The sequence below is a fragment of the Rhincodon typus genome, chromosome 6 (assembly GCF_021869965.1).
Source record: "Rhincodon typus isolate 14 chromosome 6, sRhiTyp1.1, whole genome shotgun sequence".
NCBI lineage: Eukaryota > Metazoa > Chordata > Chondrichthyes > Orectolobiformes > Rhincodontidae > Rhincodon > Rhincodon typus.
The window spans coordinates 65,637,297-65,664,719 of record NC_063337.1 but is presented as its reverse complement, the minus strand read 5'-3'; the positions used below and the strand labels follow the sequence as shown (position 1 = coordinate 65,664,719).

Sequence of the window (27,423 nt, the reverse complement as noted above, 5' to 3'; positions counted from 1 at the left end):
TTTTCAAGCAATTTCTGTTTTTGTTTCTGATTTCCAGCATACATGGTTCTTTTGCTTTTTTGTCTACTTCTGGAGAATCTTGCCAGACGAAACCTGAGAGGAGAAGCATGGCAATAGTCAGTGTTGCAAAATTCCATTAATGTTTTACTGATGGCTTTTTTTTCCATGTTGCAGTTTCTTATTGTCATTCTACTTCCATGGTTTTCATTGTGTTATTTACTACTCCAGTTGTGTGATGAACATTCCATTTCCATTGATATTTTCTAGTTCAAATTTCCAAATCAGAAATAATAACTCCCATTTCAGAGTGTTTCCATTTGGTCCAAGTGTAATTTATGGTTTTGATTCTCATGCTGACCACTGTTTTCACAAATGGCTTCTATTTATAGACTTGATTTATTTCTCCTTATCCCTCAAAAACTAGGATCAACTAATGCACAAGATCCATGAAAGGTGAAGGATTTTTTTTGGGTCAACTTTCTCATGAGATCAACTGTTATTCAAGTATATATAGTCATTATATGTCTATTAAATACTAACCTACTGAAACTCAGTTAGACTAAGGTTGTTTAAAAGAATGTATTTTTGATAAAGTATTAATGGAGGACATTGGATGAATGTTTAACCTAAAAATAAAACCTTTATTCAAATGTATTGTGAGACCATGACAAATGGTGGTTCTATTCTGCATTTCAGGAAGGAGATTGCCAAGGTTCTGCGAAGTTCTTATCTACGTGCCTTGAACATGGCCTCATTCTTTATTGCTAGCAAGATGATATTGTTTTTTACATTCCTGGCGTACGTGCTACTTGGCAACACTATAACAGCAAGTCGTGTGTTTGTCACAGTTTCATTGTACAGTGCTGTGAGACTCACAGTCACCCTGTTCTTCCCAGCAGCTATTCAGACAGCTTCTGAGGGATTAATCAGCATAAGAAGGATAAAGGTATGTAGTAGTATTGAAAAATAATTTTGTTTTGCTGATTTTGTTTCCCTTGGCAAGGAAGATCTATTACTTTGGTGAAATTCCAATCTTCTGGCCAGGAACATTAGTGCAAGGAAATGGAGCACTTTGTTGGTTAAGATATTCAGTACCAGCATTAATAAAGATAATGTAACTGCTGTGGAAATTAAAGCTTACAGGAAGTAATAAAATAACTGTTGATAACTTAGGCATTAGGCTAGGTTATTCAACCCATTTGGATAATGGCTGATCCGCACCTTCATTCTATTAACCTCTTGTTTGCATACCACTTGATATCCTTATGTAACAAACCAACTGGGCTGCACACCCCTTCATATCTATACCTAACAATTTGCCTTGATTCCATATCCCCTTGTGCCCTACCTATCAACCCACCTCTGTCCCTTAATACTGAAACCTATAACTTAGTTTTGTAATTTCAACAGATTTTTGAGGGAATTGTTCTGGATATTTTCACTATCATTGTACGTAGACATACGATGACATTGCCCTGAATAGCTTAGCTTCAGTTGTAAGGTTTTGCTCTGAAGGAAATAATTTCTGTCCACCCTATTAAAACCTTTAATTATTTTCAACACCTCTTGTTATTTAACAACACAACCTCCTGTACTCAAGGGAATAGAGAACTAACCTTTGTAGATTTCATAGAATCCCTACAGTGTGGAAATAGGCCCTTCGGCCCATCAAGTCCACACCGACCCTCAGAGTATCCCACCCAGACCCATCCGGCTATAACCCATCTAATCTACACATCCCTGAACACTATGGCCAATTTAGCAGAGCCAATCCACTTAGCCTGCACATCTTTGGACTGTGGGGGGAAACCTGAGCACCCTGTGTGACTTATTCTCATAATCTAATCTAATTAGCCATGGTATCACTCTGATAAATGTACACTATAATCCTTCCAAGGCCAATCTATTCTTCCTGAGATGAGGTCCCTAGAACTGAATTAGAGATTCAGTTGGAATTGAACCACAGTGCTCTCTACAACTGTAACATAACTTTCAGTCTCTTTTCAATCAAAGACCAGAAACGAAGGCTAGCAGTTTATGTGGCTTTTAAGTTATTCATTGTCATCCACTTGTTTTTAAGTTAATGTGAATCAACCCTGAAATCTTTCTACAGCTCCATAGTTCTTTTTCTCTTCATTATGGAAATCTTCTTTAATGATTAATCCTGTACTTCCCACATTGCACTTGCCATTTGCCAGTTTAACCTGCACACAAATAACTTAACAATGTCCCTTTCCACTGTCTTGTTCCATTTATGCAATGTGCTATTTATCCAAATGTTGCCAGCAATTGTCCTTTTCTCGTCCACTTTAGTCAACTTACAAAGGAATGAGGCTAACTGCCTTTATTTAAGTTTGGTACTGTTGTTTCCACTCAAAGTTTTCTCACTTTCAAACAGAATACTAAATTCTACTGTGTTGTTAGGCTTTCCTCGGGAATTATTTTACTCTGAGATAATTTAGTATACCTGCCTCATTGCATATTAACAGATCCAGAACAGCCCCCTAGTTGGATCCACAACATATTGTTCTAGGAAGTTTTCTGAAGCATAATCTGAATTCTTCCTTGAGCTTCTTTTGCCAGTTGGTTTTCCCAAACTACATCAAGGTTAAAGTCATCCTTGATTCTTGCATTTCTGTATAAATATGCCCTTATTAGCTCCTATTTTTTTTCCTGCAGTATATCTGCTGTTGGAGACCTGTGGGCTAATCCCAGTGTCATCTCCTCTTGTTATTTCATACCGCAATTAGCATCTTCTGATCCACGATCATTTCTTGGCATCATATTTATTTCGTCTCATACTAACAAAGCTACTCCATCACCCTTTCCTTCCTGCCTTTCCTTTCAAAAGGAAACATTCCTTTGAATATTTAATTCTGAGCTTTGACGTCCTCCTAACTATGGCTATAAGATCATTACAAGATAGCGTAAAGTATGGTATGGAATAACTACAATAGTAAGAAATAATCTTTTAGCCATGTAATGGTAATGGCTGCATGAGCTACTTGACTAACCTCTCTTTGTCCTGTTAGTTCGATTATTTTGTTGTAAATATTTATTCTGAATATTCTGAATTGTCTCTCTTTTTAATGGATGGAGATACGTATGGTCCTTTATAGAACATAGAACATTGAACAGTACAGCACAGTACAGACCCTTCAGCCCACGATTTTGTGCTGAACTTTTATCCTAAACCTAAGGTCTATCTAACCTCCACCCCGATCTTATACTATCATCCATATGCCTATCCAGTAGCCACTTAAATGCCCCTAATGAGGCTGACTCCAATACCCTATCCGGCAATGCATTCCACGCCCCCACCACTCTGAGTAAAGAACCTACCTCTGATGTCTCCCCTAAATCTACCTCCACTCACTTTAAAACTATGCCCCCTCGTAATAGCTACCGCCACACTAGGAAAAAGTCTCTGGCTGTCCACTCTATCTATACCTCTGATCATTTTGTACACCTCTATCAAGTCACCTCTCATGCTTCGTCGTTCTAAAGAGAAAAGCCCTAGCTCTCTCAACCTTTCCTCGTAAGACCTTCCCTCCATTCCAGGCAACACCGTGGTAAATCTCCTCTGCACTTTTTCCAACGCTTCCACATCTTTCAAATGTTATGGACTATGACTAACTATTTGTTATAAATAAAGCCAGAATGATTAAAAAAATTTTTTTTGGGTCACTTAAATGCTGTAGCACCATGTATTGATTTTTGAATTTCAGTGAATACAATTTTTTGGATTTGCTTTATTTTCAGTTGATGTTTTGAGATTTACAAAAATGGCTTTCCTTCTTAAAATGTGTTGTTTCTGCACTGTCTAAATAGTTTACTTGCCAATCTATTAAGTGATTGTAAACAAATATGTTTAAGCCTAGGAGACGATAAAAGTATGGAAACAGAAAATAGGAGCAGGAGTAGGCCATTCTGCCTTTTGAGCCTGCTCTGCCATTCAATAGGGTCACGGCTGATCATCCAACTCAGTACCCTGTTTCCCTTTCCAACCCATTTGATTTGATCCCTTTAGCCTAAGGCTATCTATCTCATTGAAAACATTGTATTTTTGGCAGTACAGTCTTTGAGCAGAAGGACCTCTTCCATACTGCATGATTCCATGGTTCAGTGTTTTGTCTCAGTTGCCTTCTGTGGCAGAGAATTTCACAGGCTGACCACTCTCTGGATGAAGAAATAATCCTTATCTCAGTCCAAAGGGCCTATCCCAACTTCTCAGACAGTGACTCCTGGTTCTGGACTCCCTGGTCAACTGGAACATCCTTACAGTGTTTACCCTGTCTAGTCTTGTTAGAATTTTGTAGATTTGTAAGATGCACAATTAATTTGTTGGAATGAGATCAGAAATGTGGAACAATTAATCAAATGATAAAATTAGTAAAGTAGTGATTGTTTCCAGAGTGGAGTACACCAGGGGAATTTTAGTAGAACAGTAAATATGGATTTGATGAAGTAAGTAAGGAGACATTTCTCCCAGTAGGTCAATGGTCAGTAAACAACAGATTTGGATTCAAGGCAATAAGCAGTTTAAAAAGTTAAGATGTGTATTTTTAATGCAGCAACCAATTATGATCTAGAATGCTCCCTCCCCCTCTCTCTTCTCCCCTCCCCCAATTTTCTCCTCCCTTTCCACAATTCTTATTCTCCCTCTCTCTTCTCCACCAGTACCCCCTTTCTTCTCCCCCCACTCCTTTCCCCCAACTCCCTCCACCTGTGTGTTTGCTCTCTTTCGCTCGTTCTTGTGTTTGAGCACTCTTTTTCTCTTCCAAAAGCAGGACTTTCTTACCAAGGAATGAAAGGAGCAAAAATCTCACCTTAAAGCAATGAACGTAACTCCAGTGTTAACTTGCTGTGGAATAGCCATTGAGATTTGGGTGGTAAAAGGAGGAGTAGGACTGATTAGGGACCAAAATGTACATTTACACCTGGAAGCAGGTTGCATGGCTGACGTGTTAAACGAATGCTTTGCATCTGTCTTACCAAAGAGAGGGATACAATCCAAGCCATGGTGACAGAGAAAATGCATCCAAGGATTTTCAAGAAAGCATATGTTGAAATTTCAGGGGTACTGGCCACAATCTTTGTCTTCCCTAGACTTGGTGAGGTGCAAAAGACTGTAAAATCACAAACATTCCAGCCTTGCTGAAGAAAGATTATAAGGATAAGCCCAGCAATCACAGATGGGTCAGTCTAACTTTAGCGTTGAGGAAGGTTCTAAACACAATTATTTGGCATAGAATTAGTGGTTACACTGGAAAAGGTGACTTGATTAGGAAATGTCAGCATGGATTTCTAAAGGGAAAATAATGTTTAACTAACTTGCTGAAGCTTTCCAAAGAGGTGACAGCCTTGATGAAGATAACACTGTTGTAATAGTCTACATAGACCTTTGGAAGGTGTTTGATACAGTGACACACGACAGACTTGCAATGCGAGCCATAGGTCATGGAATAAAAGGATCAACAGCAACATGCACACAAAAATTGTCTGTGAGTCAGGAAACAGTAATGTTTTTCATCATCACCATCATTGAATCCTTACCGTGTGGAAACAGGCCCTTTGGTCCAACAAGTCCACACCGACTCTCTCAGCATCCCACCAAGACCCATCCTCCTATAACTCACCTAATCTACACATCCCTGAAAACTACGAGCAATTTAGTTTGGCCAATGCACCCAGCCTACGCACCTTTGGACTGTGGGAGGAAACCGGTGCACCTGGACGAAGCCCTTGCACGCATGGGAAGAATGTGCAAACTCCACACAGACAGTCGCCCGAGGGTGGAGTCAAACCCAGGTCCCTGGCACTGTGAGGCAGCAGTGCTAACCGCTGAGCCACCATGCCGCCCCTGTTCAATGGATACGTTTTGGACTGGAGGAAGTTCCGTCGTGGAGTTTCCCAAAGGTTGGTAGTGGGACTCTTGCTGTCGCTAATATATAGTAATGTTCTAGATTTTGGTGTTCAGGGGCAATCTTAAAGTGTGCAAATAGCACAAAACATGGAAGAATTGTAAATGCTGAGGAGGTCAGTTTGGAAGTCTAGAAGGACATAGACAAGTTGATGGAGTGGGCATATAGGTGGCAGCTAAATTTTAATGCAGAGAAGTTTGAGGTAGTGCATTTATAGGAAGGATGTGAATGCCTTGGTCAGACGCAGAAGCCATTTGCAAGAATATTCAAGGCATGAGAAACTTCAGTTATGAGGATAAATTGAAGAAGCTGAAATTCTTCTTGGAGAGAAGGCTGTTGAGAGATCTGATAGAGCTTTTGAACATCATGAGCAGACTGGATAGAGGAAATAGAAGCTGTTCCTGCTTGTAAAAGGGACAAGAGCAAGAAGGCATAGATTTGTAGTGATTTGCAAAAAGAAGCAAGGATGAAATGAGGAGAAACTTATTCATACATTGAGTAGTTGAAGTATGGAATGCACTGCCTGTGATGGTGGCAGGTTCAGTTGAGGCATGCAAGAGGGCATTGGATGATTATTTAGATAAAAATAACATGCAAGCGTATGGGGGAGAAAGCAGGAGAAGTCATGATGCTCATTTAATGAGTCGGTGCAGGCATAATGGGCTGAGTGGCCTGCTTCTTTGCCACATCATTCTGAAATTCTGATTCCATGACCGTGACATCATGGCAGGATCACCTGCCATCCTATCCTATTAATTTATTCAGTTTAATAGTGTAAAATGATTCATCCATTGCAAAATAATAAATGATTAGTGTCAGTTTCCACTCAAGTTCCATATTTAAAATATTTCTGTAACTTATTTCAGAGTCTGAATCATAGAGTCTACAGCATGAAAACAGACCCTTTGGCCCAACTTGCCCATGTTGCCTAGTTTTCACAATTAAACTAGTCTTATTTGCCTGTGTTTGGTCCATATCCCTCCATACCTTCCCATCCATGTACCTATCTAAATGTTTCTTAAATGATGTAATTATACTCTCTTCAACCGCTACCTCTGGCAGCCTGTTCCAGACTCTAACTACCACCTTGTGAAAAAATTGTCCCCCTTTTGTATCCACACACACACGGACACACACCAACACCACCCCCCCCGCCCCCCCCCCGTTGCTTCCCATTTTGGACTGCCCTACCATGGGGAAAAAAAAACTGTCGGCTATCTACCTTATCTATGCCTCTCATGATTTTATAGACTTCTAGAAGGTCACCCTTCAGTCTCTGACAGTCTAGGGGGAAAAGGGTCCCAGCCTATCCAACCTCTCCTAATTCAAACCTCCAGTCCAGGTAGGATCCTAGTATAAATCTTTTCTGCACTCTTTCTAGTTTAATTTCTATTGTAGGGCAACCAGAATTATTTTGTATCCTGTTTCTTTAATATTAATATTTTCTGCTTTGCAATTAATTTTGATTTTATTTGTTTTGTTAATAGGGATTCTTGATCCTCGAAGAAATTAAAAAGCCCAATGAGGGTGTGCAGAACAGTGAAAAGAATAATTCAATCCATGTACAAGATCTCACGTGCTTTTGGGACAAGGTAAACTAATTATCTAATATGCAAGCTCTTTTAGTCTCAATGTTTTTATACCCTAAAGTATGTTTAATATTGACAATGTTCTCAATGATGAGAGGGCATTCTGGTCTCAAATGGCAAGAAGTGAGACATGAAGAAATCTCCTAACCAGTAATCCAGAGCCCATTATGTATTCAATCAGTGCTAAGATTTTCAAAACCTATAGGCAATCTGAGACAGGCGAATCTGATTTGCTTGTCATTTACTCGATTTCAGCCAAGTCAGTACGAACTGTGAAAAATCTTTGGATGCAGTAAATGTATTTGAAGTTCACAGCACTTTTCAAAATCATGTATCACTACAAATGATTCATAGATTAAAAATATAAAAATAAAATACTGCAGATGCTGGAAATTTGAAGTGAAAGGAAAATTGCTGCAAATGCATGCATTCTTCAGGACACCACTTTATCCATCTGTCCTGATACCTTAAGGGACCAGCATACATGCACACCAACGTACCGTTGCTCTCTATGCTTCCCAGGGTCCTACCATTCATCATGTATTGCCTTGCCTTGTTTGTTCTGCACAAGTGCCATTGATCTGCACATCTGACCTTTCCATCTAAATCCTGTTGTAGTCTCTCTCACTATTTACAACCGTATGGGCGGCTTGGTGGCTCAGTGGTTAGCACTGCTGCCTCACAGGGACCTGGGTTCAATTCCACCCTCCGGCAACTGTCTTTGTGGAGTTGCAAATTCTCCCTGTGCCTGCGCGTGTTTCCTCTGGGTGCTCCAATTTTTCCCATAGTCCAGAGATGTGCAGATTAGGTGGATTAGCCATGCTAAATTGCCCATAGTGTCCATAGGTTAGATGGATTAGCCATGAGAAATGCAGGGTTATGGGGATAGGATAGAGGGGTAGAATGCTGTTCGGAGGGTCAGTGTGGACTCAGTGGACCAAATGGCCTGTTTCCACATTGTAGGGATTCTATGAGAGACCAATTCTTTATTGTCTGAGAATGTACTGACCAACCCTCCAACATTCAAGTGTTAATTATTCATATAAACCACAAATAGCAAGGGCCCTAACGCTGATCCTGGTGGGACCTCATTGGATACAGACTTCCAGTCGGAAGAGGAGGGCCTCTCAGCCGTCACACTCTGCTTCTTGCCACTCAGCCAGTTGCCAAGTTTTCTTGCACGCATGGGCTCTTACCTTTGCTATCGGTCTCCCATGCGGGACCTTATCAAGAGCCTTACTGAATTCCAAATACGAAGGCAGTTGGGTGACAGTGAGGAAAGGGAAGGGAAGGAAACAGTCAGTGCAGGGATCCCCTGTGGTCGTTCCATTCAACAATAGTATACTGTTTTGGATACTGTTGGGGGGGACGACCTACTAGGGGTAAGCCACAGGGACAGGGTCTCTGGTACAGGGTCTGGCTCTGTGGCTCAGAAGGGAAGGAGGGAGAATAGGAGAGCAATTGTAGTGGGGGATTCAATAGTTAGAGGCACAGACAGGTGGTTCTGTGAACGTGAATGAGACGAATGGATGGTATGTTGCCTCCCGGCTGCCAGGGTCCGTGACGTCTCTGATCGTGTCTTCAAGATCCTTAAGGGGAAAGGTGAGCAACCAGTAGTTATGGTACGCATCGGCACCGACTACAGAGGTAGAAAAAGGACTGAGAATGTGAAAAACAAGTACAGGGAGTTAGGTTGGAAGCTCAAGTCCAGGACAAACAGGGTAGTTATCTCTGGATTACTACCAGTGCCACATGATAACGAGGTAAGAAGAGAGAGTGCACCTAAACACGTGGCTACAGGGCTGGTATAGGAGGGAGGGCTTCCATTATGTGGATAATTGGAGCACATTCGGGGGAAGGTGGGACCTGTACAGGAAGGGCACAAATACCCTGAGAGGGAGGTTTGCTCAAGCTATATGGGATGGTTTAAACTAGATTGGCAGGGGGTAGGGAACCAGATTTATAATTCAGAAGATGAGGTATTCAGCCTTCCAACAGACACAACAGGGAGTGAGGTTGTTAGTCAAGAAATGCGGTAGATGGAGCGTAATTGTGGACACAGGGATGGTTTGAAGTGTGTATACTTCAATGCTAGAAATATCAGAAATAAGGCAGATGAACTTAGAGCTTGGGTCAGTACTTGGAACTACGATGTTGTGGCCATTACAGAAACTTGGGTAACTCAGGGAGAGGAATGGTTGTTGGAAGTTCTGGGATTTAGATGTTTTAAAAGAAATAGGGAAGCCGGTAAGAGAGAGGGGGCGTGGCATTGCTAGTCAGGGCTAGTATAGCAGCTACTGAAAGGCAGTTCGAGAATGATATGTCTACAGAGTCAGTTTGGGTTGAGGTCCAGAACAAGAAAGGAGCAGTCACTTTGTTGGGGGTTTTTTACAGACCCCCCTAATAGTTGCAGAGAAGTGGAGGAGAGGATTGAGAGGCAACTACTGGAAAGTCACAGGGTTGTAGTCATGGGTGACTTCAACTTCCCAAATATTGATTGGAAACTTTTTAGTTGTAATAGTTTAGATGGAGTGGATTTTGTCCAGTGCGTTCAGGAAGGATTCCTGACACAGTATGTAGATAGACCAACATGATGAGAGGCCACTTTAGAATTGTTGCTTGGCAATGAACCGGGCCAAGTGTCAGACCTGTTGGTAGGAGAGCATTTTGGCGGTAGCGATCATAACTCTGTTACTTTTACAATAGTCATGGAAAAGGATAGGTACGTACAGCAGGGTAAGGTTTATAATTGGGGGGAGGGTAATTACAATTCTGTTAGGCAAGAACTGGGTAACATAAATTGGGAACAGATGCTGTCAGGGAAGAGCACTATTGAAATGTGGAGATTGTTTAAGGAATGCACAACGCATGTGCTCGATACGTTTGTCCCTAGCAGGCAGGGAACATGTGGTCGAGTGAAGGAGCCTTGGTTCTCAAGACAGGTTGAACGACTGGTTAAGAGGAAGAAGGATGCTTATATAAGGTTGAGGAAACAAGGATTGGAAAAGGCCGTAGAGGAATACAAGTTAGCTAGGAAGGAACTGAGGAAAGGGCGTAGGAGAGCTATAAGGGGGCATGAGAAAACCTCGGCAGATAGGATCAAGGAAAACACCAAGGCTTTTTACACATACGTGAGGAATAAGAGGATGACCAGAGAAAGGGTAGGGCCGATCAAGGATTGCAAAGGGAATTTGTCTACGGAGCCTGAAGAGATAGGAGAGGTCCTTAATGAATACTTTTCTTCGGTATTCACAACTGAGAGGGACCTAGTTGTAGGGAAGGACAGTGTGAAACAGGCTCGTCGGCTCGAGGAGGTGGATGTTAGTCAGGAAGATGTACTAGGAATTTTGAGGAACTTGAAGATAGATAAGTCCCCCGGGCCTGATGGGATTTATCCGAGGATTCTATGGGAAGCAAGGGAAGAGATCACCGGACCTTTGGCGATGATCTTTTCGTCCTCACTGTCCACGGGTATAGTGCCGGAAGATTGGAGTGTGGCAAACGTCATTCCCTTGTTCAAAAAAGGGAATAGGGATAACGCCAGAAATTACAGGCCAGTTAGTCTTACTTCAGTGGTGTGCAAATTATTGGAAAGGGCTCTGAGAGATTGGATTTATGAACACTTGGATAGGCACAGTTTGATTCGTGATAGTCAGCATGGATTTGTGAGGGGTAGATCATGCCTCACAAACGTTATTGAATTCTTTGAAGAGGTGCCCAAACACGTGGATGAAGGTAGAGCAGTGGATATGGTATACATGGATTTAAGTAAGGCATTTGATAAGGTTTCCTTAAGGAGGCATGGGATAGGGGGAAATGTGGCAGATTGGATTCAGAATTGGCTGACCCTTAGAAGACAAAGGGTGGTAGTGGACGGAAAATATTCAACATGTTGATCAGTTACGAGTGGTGTACCACAAGGATCTGTTCTGGGTCCTCTTCTATTTGTGATTTTTGTAAATGATTTGGATGTAGGAGTGGAAGGGTCCATTAGTAAGTTCGCGGATGATACGAAGGTGGGTTGAGTTGTGGATAGTGCGGAGGGCTGTTCTAGGTTACAAACGGACATTGATAGGATGCAGAGCTAGGCTGAGAAGTGGCATATGGAGTTTAACCCTGAAAAGTGTGAGGTAATTCATTTAGAAAGGACAAATTTGAAAGCAGAATACAAGGTTAATGGAAAGATTCTTGGCAGTGTGGAGGAGCAGAGGGATTTTGGGGTACTTGTCCACAGTTCCCTGAAAGCTGCCACCCAGGTAGATAGAGTTATTTAGAAGGTGTATAGTGTTTTAGTTTTCATTAGTAGAGGGATTGACTTCAAGAGCCGTGAAGTTATGCTCCAGCTGTACAAAACCCTGGTTTGGCCACGTCTGGAGTATTGTGTCCAGTTCTGGTTGCCTCATTACAGGAAAGATGTGGAAGTGTTGGAAAAGGTGCAGAGGAGATTTACCAGAATGTTGCCTGGAATGGAGGGAAGGTCATATGAGGAAAGATTGAGAGAGCTGGGGCTTTTCTTTTTAGAATGACGAAGGATGAGAGGTGACTTGATAGAGATGTACAAAATGATCAGAGGTATAGATAGAGTGGATAGCCAGAGACTTTTTCCGAGTGTGGAGGTAGCTATTACGAGGGTGCATAGTTTTAAAGTGAGTGGAGGTAGATATAGGGGAGACGTCAGAGGTAGGTTCTTTACTCAGAGAGTGGTAGAGACGTGGAATGCATTGCCGGCGAGGGTAGTGGAGTCGGACTCATTAGGGGCATTTAAGCGGCTACTAGATAGGCATATGGATGATATTATAAGATCGGGGTGGAGGTTAGATAGACCTTAGGTTTAGGGTAAAAGTTCAGCACAACATTGTGGGCCGAAGGGCCTGTACTGTGCTGTACAATTCTGTGTTCTACATTCTCAGTAGGTTACATCAAAAGCATTGTCCTCGTTTACACAGCCAGTCACTCCTTCAAAAATTTCAGTCAAATTGATCAGAAGTCAGCTCCCCTTAACGAAACCATGCTGACTGTTCTTGATTAATCCCTGTCTCCAAATTAATTCTGTCCCTCAGAATTGCTTCCAGTAGTTTCCCCACCATCAAAGAACAAGAACAAAGAAAACTACAGCACAGGAACAGGCCCTTTGGCCTTCCAAGCCTGTGCTGACATGCTGCCCATCATAACGAAAACCCCCCACCCTTACAGGGACCATATCCCTCTATTCCCATCCTCTTCATGTACTTGTCAAAACATCCTTTAAAAGTTACTATCGTATCTGTTTCCACTACATGCCCCAGCATCGAGTTCCAGGCACCCACCACCCTCTGCGTGATAAAATTGCCTCGTACATCACCTTTTAACCTTGCCTCTCACATCTTAACCCTCTGCCCCCTCGTAACCGACTCTTCCACCAACCTTCGTGTCAACTGTGCACTTACCAATCAGACCAGTTACATTTTCTCCAAATCATTTATATATATTACCAATAACAAAGGCCCCAACACTGAACCCTGAGGAACGCTACTAGTCATAGTCCTCCATTCAGAAACGCAGCCTTCCACTGCTACCCTCTGCCAGTTTTTTAATCCATCTTGCTAGCTCACCTCTGATCCTATATGACATTACCTTCTGTATCAGTCCGCCATCAGGGACCTTGTCAGAGGCCTTACTGAAGTCCGTGTGGACAACATCCTCTGCCCTACCCTCATCGATCATCTTCATCAATTCCTCAAAAAACTCAACCAAGTTAGTGAGACATGACCTCCCCTTCACAAAACCATGTTGCCTCTTGCTAATACGCCCATTTATTTACAAGTGGGAGTAAATCCTGTATCAAAGAATCCTCTCCAATAATTTCCCTATCACTAACATAAGGCTCACCGACCTGTAATTAGCTGGATTATCCCTGCCACCCTTCTTAAACAAAGGAACAACATTGGCTATTCTCCAATTCTCCGGGACCTCCCCTGAAGCCAGGGAGGATACAAAGATTTCTCTCAAGGCCCTAGCAAATTCCTCCCTTGCCTCTCTCAGTTTTCTGGAGTATATCCTATTAGGCCGTGGGGACATGTCTACCTTAATATTTTTCAAGACCCCCAATACCTCCTCCCTTTTGGTCTGAACATGACCCAAACTATCTATAAACCCTTCCCCAGACTCATCATCCACCGAGTCCTTTTCTATGGTGAATACTGACGCAAAGTACTTATTTAATACCTCACCCAGTTCCTCTGACTCCACATATAAATGCCCTTCCGTGTCTTCAAGTGGGCTAACCCTCTCCCTGGTTACCCTCTTGCTCTTTATAAATGTTTAAAAAGCCTTGGGATTTTCATTAATCCTGTTGGTCAATGACTTTTCATGACTCCTTTTAGCCCTCCTGACTCCTTGCTTAAGTTAACAACATCGTAGTTTCAATTACCAATCCAAGCTCTCTGTTCATCTGCCTTACCTGTTACACTTCTCGCATTGAAATGGATGCACTTCAGTCCACCAGACCCACTTTGATCAGCAACCCTGCCTGCCCTTCCTCTGAGTCTTACTGGCCCTATTCTCTAGTTCCCTGTCAGTCAATTCATCTTTGCTTTGGTTCCCACCCCCCTGCCAAGCTAGTTTAAATCCTCCCGAGTGACACCAACAAACCTCCCAGTCAGAATATTTGTGCCCCTCCAGTTTAGATGCAACCCGTAATTCTTGTACAGGTCCCACCTGCCCTGTAAGATCCCAATGGTCCAGATATCTCAAACCCTCCCTCCTACACTATCTGTTTAGCCACGTGTTGAGCTGTACTATCTTCCTAGTACCTAGCCTCACTGGCATGTGGCACAGGGAGTAATCCCGAGATTACAACCTTGGAGGTCCTGCTTTTTAACTTTGTACCTAACTCCCTGAACTGCTGCTGCAGGACCTCATCACTCATCCTACCTGTGTCGTTAGTACCAATGTGTACCATGACCTCAGGCTGTTCACCCTCTCCCTTTCTTCAGAATGCTTTGTGCCCGTTCAGAGACACCCCTGGATCCTGGCACCAGGGAGGCAATGCACCATCCTTGAGTCTCTTTTACATTCACAGAAGCGCCTATCTGTACTCCTAACTGTAGAGTCCCCTATAACTATTGCTCTTGTGCTCTTTTGTCCTTCCCTTAAGGACAGAGCCAGCCATAGTGACACCAATCTGGCTGTTGCTGCTGTTATCTCCAGATAGGTCATCACCCCTCCAACACCCCCCAAACAGTATCCAAAATGGTATGCTTGTTAGAGAGGGGGATGACCACAGGGGATTCCTGCACTGGTTGCCTGCCCCTTCTCGTGGTCACCCAACTATCTGCCTGCACCTTGGGTGTCACCACATCTCTAAAACTCTATGATGTTTTCCACCATCCTCATGCACCTAAGTGCATCCAGTTGCTACTCCAACCTACCCATGCAGTCTGTGGGGAGGTGCAATTGGGTGCACTTCCTGCACATGTAGTTATTCGAGAGAGTGGAAGCGTCGCGAATCTCCCACAATTTTCAAGTGCAGCACTTAACCCCACAGACTGATAGTTCTATCACCAATTAAGCTGTTTAAGAAAATTTGTTAAACACTTACCCTTGTGTATCGCTGCGAATATCAAGGTTACACTGACTGGCCTGTAGTTTCCTGGTTTATCTCTTGCTGTATTCTTGAATAACAGTACTGTATTGGAGTCTGGCAGTCCTCTGACAGGCCAGAGAAAAATTGGAACGTTTTGCAACTGCTCTGATATTTCCTCCCTTACCTCACTCAACAACCTAGTATTTTTCATTTGGCCCTGGGAATTTATCCAGCACCCCTCTCAGTCTATGCTAATTTCTGTCATTGTGTCACAGGCCTTCTCCCTGATTTCTATACCCCCATATCAGCCCCTTTACTCGTGAGCACTGAGCCAAAGTATTCATTTAGAATCCTGCCCTCATTCTCTGCTCATGCATGAATTATCACCCTGGTCCTTATTGGGCCCTACTCTTGCCCTCGTTATGCTTTTACCCTTAATGTACATGTAAAAAATTTAGAATTTTCTTTATTTTACCTGCCAATATCCTTTCTTATCACCTTTTAGCTCTCCTAATCGCAAGTTCCTTCTTGCACATTCATACTTCTGTAAGGCTTCTGCTGCTTTGACTTCTTGATATTTGCCATAAGTCTCCCTTTGTCTCTTAATCTAACGCCATATATCCTTTAACATGTACAGTTCACAGGATTATTGGAACATGTTGGCCTTATACTGTCCATATTTCCTTCTGGAATGCATCACACTGTTCTGAGACAGATTTACTTGAAAGTACCTTCTGTCCACGCTGGTGAAATGATAAAATCATCCTTTCCCCCATTGAGAACTTTGATTTCAGGCCAATTCTTTTTCTTTTCCATAAATCCAATTTCTGCCTTCTCATTCTTGTTTCGTTTACAATCAGCTTCTCCTTGTCTACTCTGTCTAGTCTGGTTATGATTTTGAAAATCTCTATCAAGTCTCCTCTTACCCTTCTTTCCATGGAGAGCAGTTCCAACTTCTTCAATGTATTCTCTTAGCTGAAGTTTCTCATACCTGGAAATATTTCAGTAAATAGCTCTGTACTCTCACCAGTGCATCTGCAACTTTTCTAAGATGTGGTGCCCACAACAATACACAACACTCCAGCTGAGATCGAACATGTGTCTTGTACGACATCACCTTCTTGCTTCTACCTCAATGTATATATCATATTAAAATACGAGAATGCAAGTGTAAGAATAAAGGAGGGGAAACGTAGGTGTAGCCACCTGTCATCAAAATAAAATGTTAGACATTTCAACTAAGAATAGTGACCTGAGAGAGAATACTTAACTACTATTGTGGAAAAAAAAACTTCTCTCCAAAATATCGTCAATAATTGAGACTTCTCGGGCTTTCCTGGGTAAATAAAGGCTATTGTTTTAACTATTTATCCATCCAGTTATTTCAGTGGTGTACATCTTTTCCTATATTGTGCAGTATAAATGGAGTACAATGTGTTGAGATGGTCAAGTGTACCAAAAACACTTTATGATAACTCTACAGGTAACGTACTCACTGCAGGATTCCGACCTTATAACGTGCTTTTGTAGCCACAGCACTTATTTGGCTAGTTCAGTTCTGTTTCTGAACAATGGTAAACTCAAGGGTTTAAATGCACGAGCTACTGAGAGAGTGATTTTAGGAGAGAAAAATCACTTTAAGCTTACTTATTGGACTTGTTTCTGGAAATGATATACCAGCAGAATAGGGAAAACTGTTACATACATGCATGAAATGAGATTTGGCAGGGAAAAGTTGTGATGAATTAATTACAATTATAATTAATTATAGGTAATTATAGTTTGGTGCTTTACTGATAAATATGACCATGAGACTAAAAGAGATCGGAACAGGAATAGACTGTTCGGCCTTCAAGCCTGTTCTGCTATTCAATAGGATTATGGCTGATCTGACATTTTTCATGTCCACCTTCGTACTTTTATCATGTAACCCTTGATTCCCTTACTGATCAAGAATCTCTCAGCCATAAATTTACACAAGAATTCTGTCCCCAGAGCTCTCTGTGGTAAGGAGTTCCAAAGACACTCTGCCCTCAGAAGAATTTCCTCCTCAACTCAGTCCTAAATTCCTTTATTTTGAGACTATTCAACCTTTTATTCTGAGACTGTGCTGTCTGGTCCCACAAGGGCAAATATCCTCTCAGCATTTATTCTATCAAGCTCCTTAAGAATCCTATATGTTTCCATGAGGTTACTGTCATTCTTCTAAACTACAGTGAGTAGAGTCCAACCAATCTAGTCTTTGCTCATAAGACAATCCCTCCTTACTCGGTATCATCCTGGTGAACCTCTCTGAACAGCCTCTTTTGCTGAAGTCACTTCCAGATTTCCACAATTCTTTCTCTGAAAAAAATACTTTACAATTTCATTCCAGCTGTAATTTCATGATATTCCAGAATCCTCTACTCGAGGAAAAAGCTTCTTGGTAGCTAACTGAATCTCTTTAACGATTATAAGAGCTAGATCACCTTTTGACATTCTGAACTCAAAGGAATGCAAGCTGAGTTCTTGAAAGCTTCCCTCCAAAGTTAAACCTTCAACAATTTGAATCTATGTCTTAGCTCTTTCAAGGTTAAGATATATTTACGATGTTTGGTGCAGAAAACTGAAGGCAGTACTCCAGAATATTCTGCATAACTGCTATAAGTTCTCCCTTGCTTATTAATTAAGGGGGAGCACGGTGGCTCAGTGGTTAGCACTGCTGCCTCACAGTGCCAGAAACCCTGGTTTGATTCCAGCCTCGGGTATCTGCCTGTGTGGAGTTTACACATTGTCCTCGTGTCTGTGTGGGTTTCCTCCGGGTGCTCTGGTCACCTCCCACAGTCCAAAGATGTGCAGGGTAGGTGGATTGGTCATGCTAAATTGCCCGTAGTGCCCAGGGATGTTTAGGTCAGGTGGGTTAGACATGGAAAATGCAAGGGCGGGGGAATGGGTCTGGATAGGATGCTCTTCGGAGGGGCGGAATGGACTTGTTGGGCCGAATGGCCTGTTTCCACACTGTAGGGATTCTATGATTCTATTCTATGATAATTCCAAACCTATAAAGTTAAAGGCCAAAATTAAATTTACAATTCATTTTGTACCTGTGTACTACCTACATTCATTTGTTCCTCCAATTGCACCAGTTCTTCTTCATTAAGAACATATATTTCTTTGACTTTTTGTATCCCAACAGCCTAATAGGCCTTTTCTCTTAGTCTGAGAATGCTGTTTTTACTAAAATTAACCGAGGTCTTTGTCTTATTGCAGTGCAACTTGAAGTACATTCCCACAGCATGTAATTCATCTCAACTTTTCCCTGCCAAATCTCATTTCATGCATGTATGTAACAGTTTTGCCTATCCTGTTGGTATATCATTTCCAGAAACAAGTCCAATAAGTAAGCTTAAAGTGACTTTTCTCTCCTAAAATCACTCTCTCAGTAGCTCGTGCATTTAAACCCTTGAGTTTACCATTGTTCAGAAACAGAACTGAACTAGCCAAATAAGTGCTGTGGCTACAAAAGCAGGTTATAAGGTTGGAATTCTGCAGTGAGTACGTTACCTTTGACTCCCCAAAGTCTGTCAGCCTTCTGCAAAGCACACATCAGGTGTCTGATGGAAGGCTCCACACTTGCCTGGGTAAGTGAAATTCCAAATAACATTTAAGAAGCTTGGCACAATCCAGGACAATGTAGTTCCCTTGACTGGAACCTCATCTAATGCCTTCAACATTCACTTGCTCCACTACTGACTCATAATGGTACAGTCTCCATGATGCACCACAACAACTCACCAAGGCTCCTTCGGCAGCACGTTCAAAACCCATGGCCTCAAACGTAGAAAGGTCAAGGTCAAGGACAAGAGATTCATTGTAACACCGCCATCCTGACTTAGAGTAATACAGCATGGAAACAGGCCCTTCGGCCCAAGCTGGTCCATGGTGCCCACTCAGCCAGTTCCAATTGCCCGTATTTGGTCCATATCCCTCTAAACCTTTCTAATCCAATAACCTATCCAAATGCTTTTTAAATGTAGCTATTGTACCTGCCTCAACCACTTTCTCTGGCAGCCTGTTCCATATATGCACCACCGTCTGCGTGAAGAAGTTGCCCTTCAGGTCCTCCTTAAAGCTTCCCCCTCTCACCTTAAACCTATGCTCTCTAGTTTTCAATTCCCCATCCCTGGGAAAAAGACTATATGCATTCATGCTTTCTATGCCCCTCACGATTTTGTATGCTTCAATAAGGTCACCCCTCATTCTCCTACATTCCAAGGAATAAAGTCCCATCCTGGCCAACCTCTCCCTATAACTCAGGCCTATGAGTCCTGGCAACACCCTTGTAAATTTTCTTTGCACATTTTCCAGTTTAACTATGTCTTTCTTATAACAGGGTGACCAAAACTGTACACAATGCTCCAAGTGCAACCTCACCAACGACTTATGCAACTGTAACATAACGTCCCAACTCCTACATTCAATGCCTCGACTGATGAAGGCCAGCATGCTAAATGCCTTCTTCACCACCCTGTCCACGTGTGATGCCACTTTCAACAAACTATGTACTTGTACTCCTAAGTCCCTCTGTTCCACCATATTCCTCAGGACCTTACCATTTACTTTGTAAGTCCTACCTTGGTTTGACTTGCCAAAGTGCAACACCTCATACTTATCTGTATTGAATTGTATTTGCCAATCCTCAGCCCACTTCCCCATCTGATCAAGATCCTTCTGTAATTTATGATAAGCTACTTTGTTATCAATAATCCAACAGGGAAGACAGAATACATAAAGCATGGAAAGATTACAGAAATTGCTACCACAAGGAGGTAATAACAAAACAACTGCAGATGCTAGAAATCATAAACAAAAACAGAAATCGCTGAAACAGCCCAGCAGGTCCGGCAGCATCTGTGGAGAGAAAGCTGAACCAAAGTTTCAAATCCAGTGACCCTTGACTTAGAAATAAAATGTTGTTGTCTTTGGTGTCACTGGGTCAAAATCCTGTAATGCCTTCCTTAACGACAAAGTGTGTACACTCTCCACAAAGATTGCAGCAGTTCAAGAAGGTAGCTCTTTACCATCTTCTAGAGGGCAGTTAGGGATGAGTAAGAAATGTGGTAAAATTTTAAACAAAACAGTTTTTGAGCAACTTCCCGATTTGTAGGTCATCAGTGATACCAGCATCCCATGAATGAATTGAGAAAAAGAGGTTTCCTGGTACGATCTATCAGCTTATTCGGGTCAGGAGTTTGATGGTTTATTCTTTGTCTTTTTTTTTTGGAAATGGGCATCGCATTTTATTACTATCTGGGATTTGGCCTTGGTCCACTAAACTCTTAAATAATAGTATCTGCAAGAGAACTTGGAATTGTTTGAACCAATTGTTTCACAGTACTGGAATTAATTTCTTTTAAAGAAAACACTTTAAACAATTGTATCCAAGGAGAACTTAACTACTTTAGTGACCTCTAGATGTGGGATGCTATATTTGCTGAAGTAGTCATTTCCTGCTATGCTTTCTGAGCATTGGTTGCAATTTCTAACTGTTACTATCCCATTTCTAAGTTCAAAAGGACAATAAAGAGACCAACATCTAAAGTCAACGTTGTTGTTGGATAGCAGACTGTTCTACCTCTGCTACTAACTAATGCTTAGTCACTAAATCATCATGTACCTAACTGGTAATGCCCTGTGTTATAGAGTATGCATATAATATCTGTCAATGTATAGTGCTCATTAAGGCACATAATATAGGAGAAAAATGTTTGCAAATAGGTGGTGTGCAATTTACATCAAGAAAGCAATAGAATTCTAACAGACATGCAAATTACCTTTTTGTTTCAGTTTTCAAAATTCTAAAATAATTAAATTGTGATAGTTGTAAATTAGGAATGAAGTTTCATAGATTTCAGACTTTTCATTTTGGATGTATGGTAGACAGTACTGGCATATGTTTTGAAAGTTTGCTACTTACGAATTGGGAAGTTGCCCAAAAACTGTTTCATTTAAACTTTTACCATATTTCTCATTTGTGTGAAAGCCAGAATTTCCTTTTGGTTTGATGGCAGCATTCTGCCAGTGAAAAATATTAGTTATATTGCTACTGCATAGTAGCAGTGTGTGATAAAGTGGAGATTGACCACCCCCCCGCCGCCCTGAGAACTAAAACTGAAACATCAAAAGTAGAGCACTCTGCTTCTATAATCTGTAAAAGGAGTGTGAAAAGTAGTGTAACCTGTTTTTCAGCAACTTCTAGTGGTTAAATAAAATAAACCCATGGCACTCACTTTGAAATCAACAAGTAACAATTTATCTATCTAACTCTGGCAATGAACAAATTAACTAAACTATTAACAAACTGAATAAATCCCTTCTAACTATTAGCTATTCCTGAATAAAGCAAGATTTTAATGGTATGCTGTTCCAATAAATATAAGTCCCAGCTATATAAAAAATAGTAGAATATTGTCTCTCGAAATTACAGCCAGGTTATGTGTCTTCCAGAATGGTCTGTGACTTCTCCATCAATTTGTCTGTCAGGAATATTAACTAGTTGTGCCGTTGGTACCATTGTTATTTAGATGGTGCTTTCTCCAAGACATAGACGAGGCTGTGAGAGCCACTGATTCTCTCTTGAGAGGTGAGGGCCGTTAGCTCTGGCGGATGGCAACTAGCCCTGGGGCTTTGTCCAACTGCCACCCTTTTTTAATACTCTTGATGACATATCAATATTTCTTACAATAGGATTGGTCCTATGTTGTCAAAACCATCAGACTTCAATTTAATAGGGTTTTGGTATCTAAGCACCTGGTTCAAATTGATTGGCTAAATTCAAATGCCTGTTGTCTTGGCTGTGAACTGCTGCTTGACCTGCTAACTGTACAGCCTTTTGATGCAGATATTTCAACTCAGGTGCTGTCTGTGTACTTGGAAACTTTCAAGCTGCTGCTCACAGGCATCCATTTTAAATCTCTAAGCACAGAAAAATCACATGATCTTTTTAAAGGGACCACACAATGCTTTCCCCCCTAGCATTTTACAAACACCAAATTCTAACTTCCTGCCTCCCAATCTACAAGTACTCTAATCAACTTCACAACAAGTGTGAAACAGCTGTTGTCACCTCTTGCTCAAACTAAAGGTATACCGTACCCTTCTAGGGCAATCTGAGTTCGGCTGGGCACTATGCAGGTGCAAAAATGACAGCCTTGGACAAATACATGAATTTGCACAGTATGTTGCTATCCTGCACAAGGACTTTGCACTCTACTTCGATGCATCCTACTTCAGCATCAAATTTGCATAGTGAGCAAATGATTTGGTCCCTACATAGAAGGTTTCCAATAATGCCAATCTTGGAACATGTGAATTGTAAAAATCCCAATGTGTATGTGCACAAGTGAATATAAGTTTACAGTAGACAGGGGATAACCTCCTATCTGATTTCTCACTTAGGACATTAAGGAAAGCGAGCTTTGACTCTTCTTTTTCAAAGGTGAATTTGAGTGCAAAGTGGAGCTTATTAAGCAACGTAAAATTCTTGCATGTAGCTGTAGATTCAATTTAAAGCAAATGTATCATTTACATATTAGAAATATGCAAGGGGTTTCATTGAAAGCACATTGGAAGCATTTCTTTCTTCCCCATCATAACTTCCCTGTTATAACTTTCCCTTCCCATACGTTCTGCAGCATTGACACATTACCTCTGCTGATATTTCTATTCTGTCCCACAGACAACTATTTATCTCTAGTTTTAACTTATTATTCATTCAAGCTTTTAACTAATTTCATGTTTGAGATCTAATTACTTGCTTAGATGTTTTACTTCAGGCTTTTACATATTGTTTGTTCTCTTTTTGACGATAGCTCACCCCTTAATCAATTATATGCTTATACCATAACCCACTGAATGCCCAGTTAACTTTCTTTAAAATAGCTAAACTTTACCATTCTTTCCCTGTATTGATTAAAACATGACCTTTGCAAAATTTTACTTGCCATTTTACTATTCTTGCGTTCTTTTTCTTGTCACCATGTATTGTCCCAAATCATGTTGCTGTTGCACTTTTTATATTGTTCCACGTGTCCCTTAAAGCACTCTACCACCATGCTGTTTTTATTGCCAATCCCAGGCAACGCAACTTTTCTTCTGCTTCACTATTTTTATTGTCGCCTCAGCAGTCTCTCCTTATACTCCCTTGTAAGGTTTTGAGATTGTGAAAATATCAACAAATGCTTCACATACAACAAAAAATTTTACATCCTAACTACAGTTGTAAAGTATGAAAATATGATAGCCAATCTACATGCAGCAGGATCCCACATACTGCAAAGAGATAAATGACAGATTTTTCTTAGAGAACAAGAGATTGAGTTGACACACTCCTCATAATAAATGTCAGGCATGAATCAGCAAATTTCTGATTCCGAGGTGAGAATCCTGCCTCTGAATTAGAGACTCTTGTTTGGCAGGGTTAGCTGGCAGGTTGGTGAAACAGGACAGCAAAGGGAGAGAGAAGAGATTAAATCTATTTCTATCAAACAGTTTGTTGCAGGAACAAAAACCGAAATTGCTGGGAAAACTCAGTAGGTCTGGCGGCGTCTGTGGAGAGAAATCAAAGTTAACGTTGGGGGTCCATTGACTCAAAGCTCAGAATAGGTCTAAGTAAAAGTCACTGGACCTGCAACATTAATTCTGATTTCTCTCTGCAGCTGCTGCTAGACCAGATGAACTTTTCCAGCAATTTCTACTTTTGTTTCTGATTTCCAGCATCCACGGTTCTTTGTGTTTTTGGAACACAGAAATACACATTAGTAATGCTATAAAAGGACACATTTTGTCGTTCTCTTCATGTTGTACTCATCACTATAATTCTGCCTAACTATAAACTCTCAGAAACGGGCTGGCAATACAGTTAGCAATGTCACTAAATTAAGTACATATTTGGCTTTTGCCTTCACGCAGAAGGACATAAATAATGCCTCTAAAATGCTGGGGAACACAGAGTCTAGTGAGAGGGAGCAACTGAAGGAAATCAGTGTTAGTAAGGAAATGATGTCGAGGAAATAGATGGGATGAAAGGCTGATAAATCCTTAGATCCCCAGGAGCTGATAATCTACATACTAGAGTACTTAAGAAAGTGGCTTTAGAAATAGTGGATGCATTGGTGGTTATCTTTCAAGATTCTATACACTCTGGACCAGTTCCTATGGATTGGAGAGTAGCAAATATAACCCCACCATTTTTAAAAAAAAATGAGATAGAGAGAAAACCGGGAATTATAGCCTGGATAGCTTGACATTGGTAGTAGAGAAAATGCTTGAGTCCGCAATAAAATGTAATAGGAGAGCACTTGAAATAGTGTGAGCATGGATTTACAAAAATATACTGAAATATTTCAAGGATGTAACTAGTAGAGTTGATAAGAGAGCTAGTGAATGTGTTTTACTTGGACTTTCAGAAGACTTTTGACAAAGTCCCAAATAAGACATTACCAAGTAATCTCATGGAAATGGGGGTAGCATATTTATATGGATAGAGAACTGGCTGAAGACCAGTAGAAAGTGGAATGGTGTAAGTAGTTTTGGTGACACAGACTCTGTGTACTCAATCATGCTGTGATTCTAAAGATTGGAAATAAATGAATCTCTTTCTGAGAGGCAGCAGTGGCTGTTGGGTACTGCAGGGATCAATGCTTAGATCCCAGTTATTCATGATACATATTAATTGTTTAGAGAGGGAACCAAAGATAATATATCTGGTCAGGATCAGGAGATTTATCCACCTTCGTGCATTCTCACATCCAACACCACCTCACTATCACCACTAATTTTCTCAAGTCCTCATGTTTTCCTGCATGGTAAACACAGAGTTTGCAGATGACAAGTGATATCGAGGCTTTGACCAGGGAAAAAAAGAGGCACGGCTCAGGTACAGGCAGCTGGGATCAAGGGAATCCCTGGAGGTATAGAGGGGATACAGTTGTTTAATGAAGAAGGAAATCAGGGGTGTGAAAAGGGGGCATGAGATAGCTTTGGCTGAGAAGATTAGAGTGAATCTAAAGAGATTCTTTAAGTATATTAAAAGAGAAAGAACAATTAGAGAGAGAATAGGACCCCTCAAGGACAAAAGTGGACATGTGTGTGTGGAACCACAGGAGATGGGCAAGGTCCTGAATGAATATTTCTCCTGTGTTTAGTGGTGTTCCGAAGTGCTGTGTCCACTTTTGTTTGTCATTTATATAAATTAATTAGATAAGAATATAGAAAGCATGGTTAGTAAGTTTGCAGATGACACCAAGATTGGTGGTATAGTGGACAGTGATGAAGGTTATCTAAGATTACAAAGAGATCTTGATTAATTGGGTCAATGGGCTAAGGAGTGGCAGATGGAGTTTAATTTTGATAAAATAAATAAGGACAGGACTTATTACAATGAAAAGAAGGGACTTGGGTAGTACTGTAGAACAGAAAGAAGTAGGGAGCTCAGGTACATAATTCTTTGACATTTGCATCATATGCAGATAGGGTGGTTAAGAAGGCCTTTAACATGCTTGTATTCATTGCTGAGACCTTTGAATATAGGATTTGGGACGTTATGTTGAGGTTGTACAGGATGTTGGTGAGGCTTCTACTGAAGTACTCTGTCTAGTTCTGGTTGCCCTGTTATAGGAAGGATAGTATTAAGCTGAAGAGGGTTCAGAAGAGATTTACCAGGATGTTGCTGGGAATAGAGGGTTTGAGTTACATGGAGAGGCAGGGACTTTTCTCACTGGAGCGTAGGAGGATGAGGGGCGACCTTATAGAGGTTTATAAAATCTTGAGAGGTATAGATAATAAGGTGAATGACTCTATGACTCTCAAAGTAGAGTAGTTGCGGTGGGAGATTTTATTTTTCATACAGACTGCAGGTTGCAGAATTTCTACAGTTTTCAGGATCCTGCCAAATTTGTATATCAAGGGAAAGAGAATAGCTAGGGAAAGAGTAAATCCCATTAGGGACCAAGGGGGCAGTCTGCACGTGAAGCTGAAGGACATTGGGAGAATACTTCGCATCTGTCTTTACAGGGGAAAAGGAGGATACAAGATAACGGACTGTGAAGCTCTTGAGCAGATTGAAATAAGAAGAAAGAAGGTATTGGCAGATTTAAAAGTGGACAAATCCCCATGTCTGGATAGGTTGTATCCCATAATGCTGTGGGACACAAGGGAAGAAATTTCAAGGGCCTGAACCAAATTTTTAAATTGTCTCTGGCTATCAGGGTGGTGCCAGAGGAATGAAGGACAGCTAATATGGTTGCACTTAGAACTCCTACAGTGTGGAAGGAGGCCATTTGGCCCATTGAGTCTTCACCCACCCTCTGAAGAGCATCCCACTCAAACCCAGCCTCCTACCATATCCCAGAATACCAGATTTACCATGGCTAATCCACTTAGCCTGCACATCCTTGAGCATTACAGACAATTTCAGCATGGCCAAGCCACCCAAACTGCACATCTTTGGACTATGGGAGGAAACCAGTGTACCTGGAGGCAACCCACGCAGACACAGGGGGAACGTGCAAACTCCACACAAGACAGTCGCCAGAGGCTGGAATCAAACTCGGCCCCTGGCACTTTGAGGTAGCAGTGCTAACCACTAAGCCACTGTGCCACCCTTGACAAGAAGGATGGTAGAGACAGATGGTGCAACTCGGGCCAGTGAGTCTAACATCAGTGGAAACTGTTAGAGTAAATAGTGAAGAAGAAAATAAATTTCCATTTAGAGAGACAAGGTTTGATCAGGGATAGTCAGCATAGCTTTGTCAGAGGGAGGCCATGCCTAATGAATCTGGTGGATTTTTTTTGAGAAGGTGACCAAATATTTGGATGAAGTTAGGGCAACTGTTGTAATTTAAATGGATTTCAGCAAGGCCTTTGACAAGGTTTCACATGGGGAAACTGATAAAGATGATAAACACTCATAGGATCCATTGGAAACTGGCAAGTTACATCCAGAATTGGCTTGGTGACAACAGACAGATATTGGTTGTAAAAGGCTGTTTGTGTGACTGGAGTTCAATGACATACAAGGGATCGGTGCTGGGTCCCTTATTGTTAGTGATATTTACAAATGATGCAGATGAAAATGCAGGGCATGATGACACACAGGTTGTCCCTGTGGTTGACAGTGAGGAGGAGGGTGATAGGAGGATAAAAATGGACAGGTCAGATGGGCAGATCAGTAGAAGATGGAACTTATCCCTGAGAAGAGATGTGAGATGATGCACTTTGGAAGAAGAACAAGAAAATGGACCACTCAATGGCAAGACACTAGGAGGCTGAGAGGATCTAGAGGTGCTTGTTCACAATCCTGAAAGCA

The 27,423-nt window shown here is 41.4% G+C and overlaps 1 protein-coding gene across 1 annotated transcript in view; it reads left to right on the top strand.

Annotated features, from left to right (window-relative positions):
- The window catches only part of abcc4 (ATP-binding cassette, sub-family C (CFTR/MRP), member 4), a 458,391-nt gene that overhangs the window by 125,524 nt on the left and 305,444 nt on the right, over positions 1-27,423 (top strand). Inside the window, exons 8-9 of the mRNA XM_048598320.1 lie at positions 697-946; positions 7,412-7,516. Of these exons, the coding sequence (XP_048454277.1) occupies positions 697-946; positions 7,412-7,516 (355 nt within the window). The remainder of the gene's footprint in view (positions 1-696; positions 947-7,411; positions 7,517-27,423) is intronic.